This window comes from Acyrthosiphon pisum, unplaced genomic scaffold (genome assembly GCF_005508785.2).
Source record: "Acyrthosiphon pisum isolate AL4f unplaced genomic scaffold, pea_aphid_22Mar2018_4r6ur Scaffold_21693;HRSCAF=24611, whole genome shotgun sequence".
NCBI lineage: Eukaryota > Metazoa > Arthropoda > Insecta > Hemiptera > Aphididae > Acyrthosiphon > Acyrthosiphon pisum.
This window is the reverse complement of record NW_021771187.1, coordinates 1-2,338: the sequence shown is the minus strand read 5'-3', so window position 1 is coordinate 2,338 and position 2,338 is coordinate 1. Positions and strand designations below refer to the sequence as shown.

Here is a 2,338-nt window from a genome sequence, read left to right as displayed (position 1 = left end):
TTTGTCAAATACCATATCAAGATGATGGGCTTAACTTCGGTGTATTTATGTTGTACTTTTCAAATCAATTAAAGAGTAATAAAAGAATAATTAACGTTTTCGAAATAAACAGTTATCGCTCTAACTGATAGGACTTGATACTATCAAGTTCAGAGTGTATGAAAAACATTTGCTTAATTTGTGGAAAAGACGAATGTAGTTTTAGACAAAATTATAATGGTAAAGTTGATAGTACAATGGTTCATTGTGGATCTTGTACTAGATGGCTGCATATCTCTTGTTGACAAGCAATTGAGCAAAACGAATTTGTAAACCCAGATTGGGTTTGTGCACTGTGCTCAAATCAAAGTCCAGCTATCTAAAATAAATTCTTACTGTTCCAAATACGGTAAAAAATATTTTATTCGTTTTTAAAATAAAAGGTAACAAAAGTTGAAAATTGATTAAGATGTCTTAATTGTGTTGTTAAAGATCTCCAAGTAGATACAAATATTTAAAGGAACAAAATATACTTTCTTTACTTTCCATATCGACAATTGGAAAATATTTATTAATAGTACAAATTGGGTACGACTTTGATAAAGATTTCTTAAACCTTCTTAAATAGATTCAGTAAAAAAGTCGGAGAATCAAAAAAAAAGTTATCATTGTATTTTATGAAATCTTTGTCAGAGAATGTTTAAATTTAAATACTAGAAATTTAACGTACAACGGTTTTAAAGATTATGGAGATGAGTTCAAGCCGAAGACATTAGAAAAATCAAATCATGCTCTAATTCTAATGATACAACTTTGACTGATCGTGTATATCAAAAGGACCTGTGAAAGGTTATAAAAATTAGCTTGTAACTTAGTTGATAAAATATTTTTTTTAGGAATGGAGTTAACAAAAATTATTCTTTAAGCTATTCTACTTCTTATAAATGCAGGCATTCAATTTATGGGAATAATTAGTGATGAGGCAGCTACAAATCGTTCATCGTGGAATGCTTTGGGTGTATGTGAAAAAAAACAGGTAAATTTAAAATTTTTTTTAAAATCCTTATGATCCTAATTGAAAAGTATTTGTATTTTCTGATGCCCCTCCCATACTAAAAACTAAGAAACTGATTATTTGCAAGGCAAACATTTAGAGTAAGTGTTTCTTATTAAATAACATTTTGTTTTTCACATACGGTATTGTAAATACATAATACTAATTAAATAATTATATAGGTATATAATACTTCATATATATTTATGTTATGACTTGTGATTATTTGTGTGTATGTCATGTAGATTCATATGTGCACATACAAGGTAGTTTAGTTTTAATATAAATATAATTTTTAACAATAATAAAGTCAATAGTAAGAAAATAAGCAATACGTTAAGGGCTAGGGGTACAATAATAGTTTAAGCTATAGTTCACAGTTGAAATCGGCTCAGCGTAAAATTCAAGTGGTACAAAGGTGGTTCAAAATTGAGCTATAGTTTAAGGTTGGCTCAATGTGAGCCGCTGGTTATGGTGGCTTAGGAACAGTTTAGTTGAGTGAAAGTGATAATGATGCTATTAATAGATAATATTCAACTAATAATTTTATTGATAATGTTTAATGAAGTAGTACCGGCTCTATTTTTTGAACCTACTTTCTTTAATTTTATATAAATGGCTAAAAGAGCCCCAAATTTTACTCAAAGTGAAATAGAATGGTTGTTACACTATGTTGACAAAAATAAAAATGTGCTGGAATGTAAGAAATCGGATGTCAATACATATGGGTGAGTTCTATTTTAATACTAAACTTATATTATATATTATATTATTATATGGTATTTTATTATATAGTATTCATCTAAAATGATACAAAAAAAAAAAAATGTATTTAATATCATAGAATGAAAATAAAAACTTGGAAAAGGATCGAGGAGGAGTTCAATGCCTCAAGCAATGGAGAGCATCGTTCCACCCAGGTTCTTAGAAAGAAATGGGAAAACGTGAAGAAAAGGGCAAAGGAAAAGGCAGCTGAGGAAAAACATGAAATAATTACTACTGGTGGAGGTCGTGCATCTTCAACAAAATTCAGTGATGAGGAAAAGAGAGTAATTGAAATTATAGGAGAAGAGCAAGTATCTGGATCAAGATTTGAATTTGATTGTGACAATGGTAATGTATTCGCATTACTGTTAAATTTATAACTTTTTACTTTTAACTTTAATAACTAATAAGTAGAGACCAGATTTATATGTGCTTAAAATCTTAAAATTAAGATGTTTCTATGCTCTATAATTTCATAAAAATAATATTTTATATGCTAAAATATTCTTTTTCATGAAATTGTATTAAATATTGAAAAAC

At 28.0% G+C, this 2,338-nt stretch overlaps 1 protein-coding gene across 1 annotated transcript; it reads left to right on the top strand.

Moving 5' to 3' along the window:
* Positions 1-1,648: 1,648 nt before the first annotated feature.
* On the top strand, positions 1,649-2,146 carry LOC107882828 (myb/SANT-like DNA-binding domain-containing protein 3; the record flags this gene model as incomplete). The annotated part of the gene is made up of 2 exons (XM_029492545.1): positions 1,649-1,761; positions 1,878-2,146. Coding segments are annotated over exons 1-2 (382 nt in total), but the record flags the coding sequence as incomplete, so codon positions are not given.
* Positions 2,147-2,338: the final 192 nt, after the last annotated feature.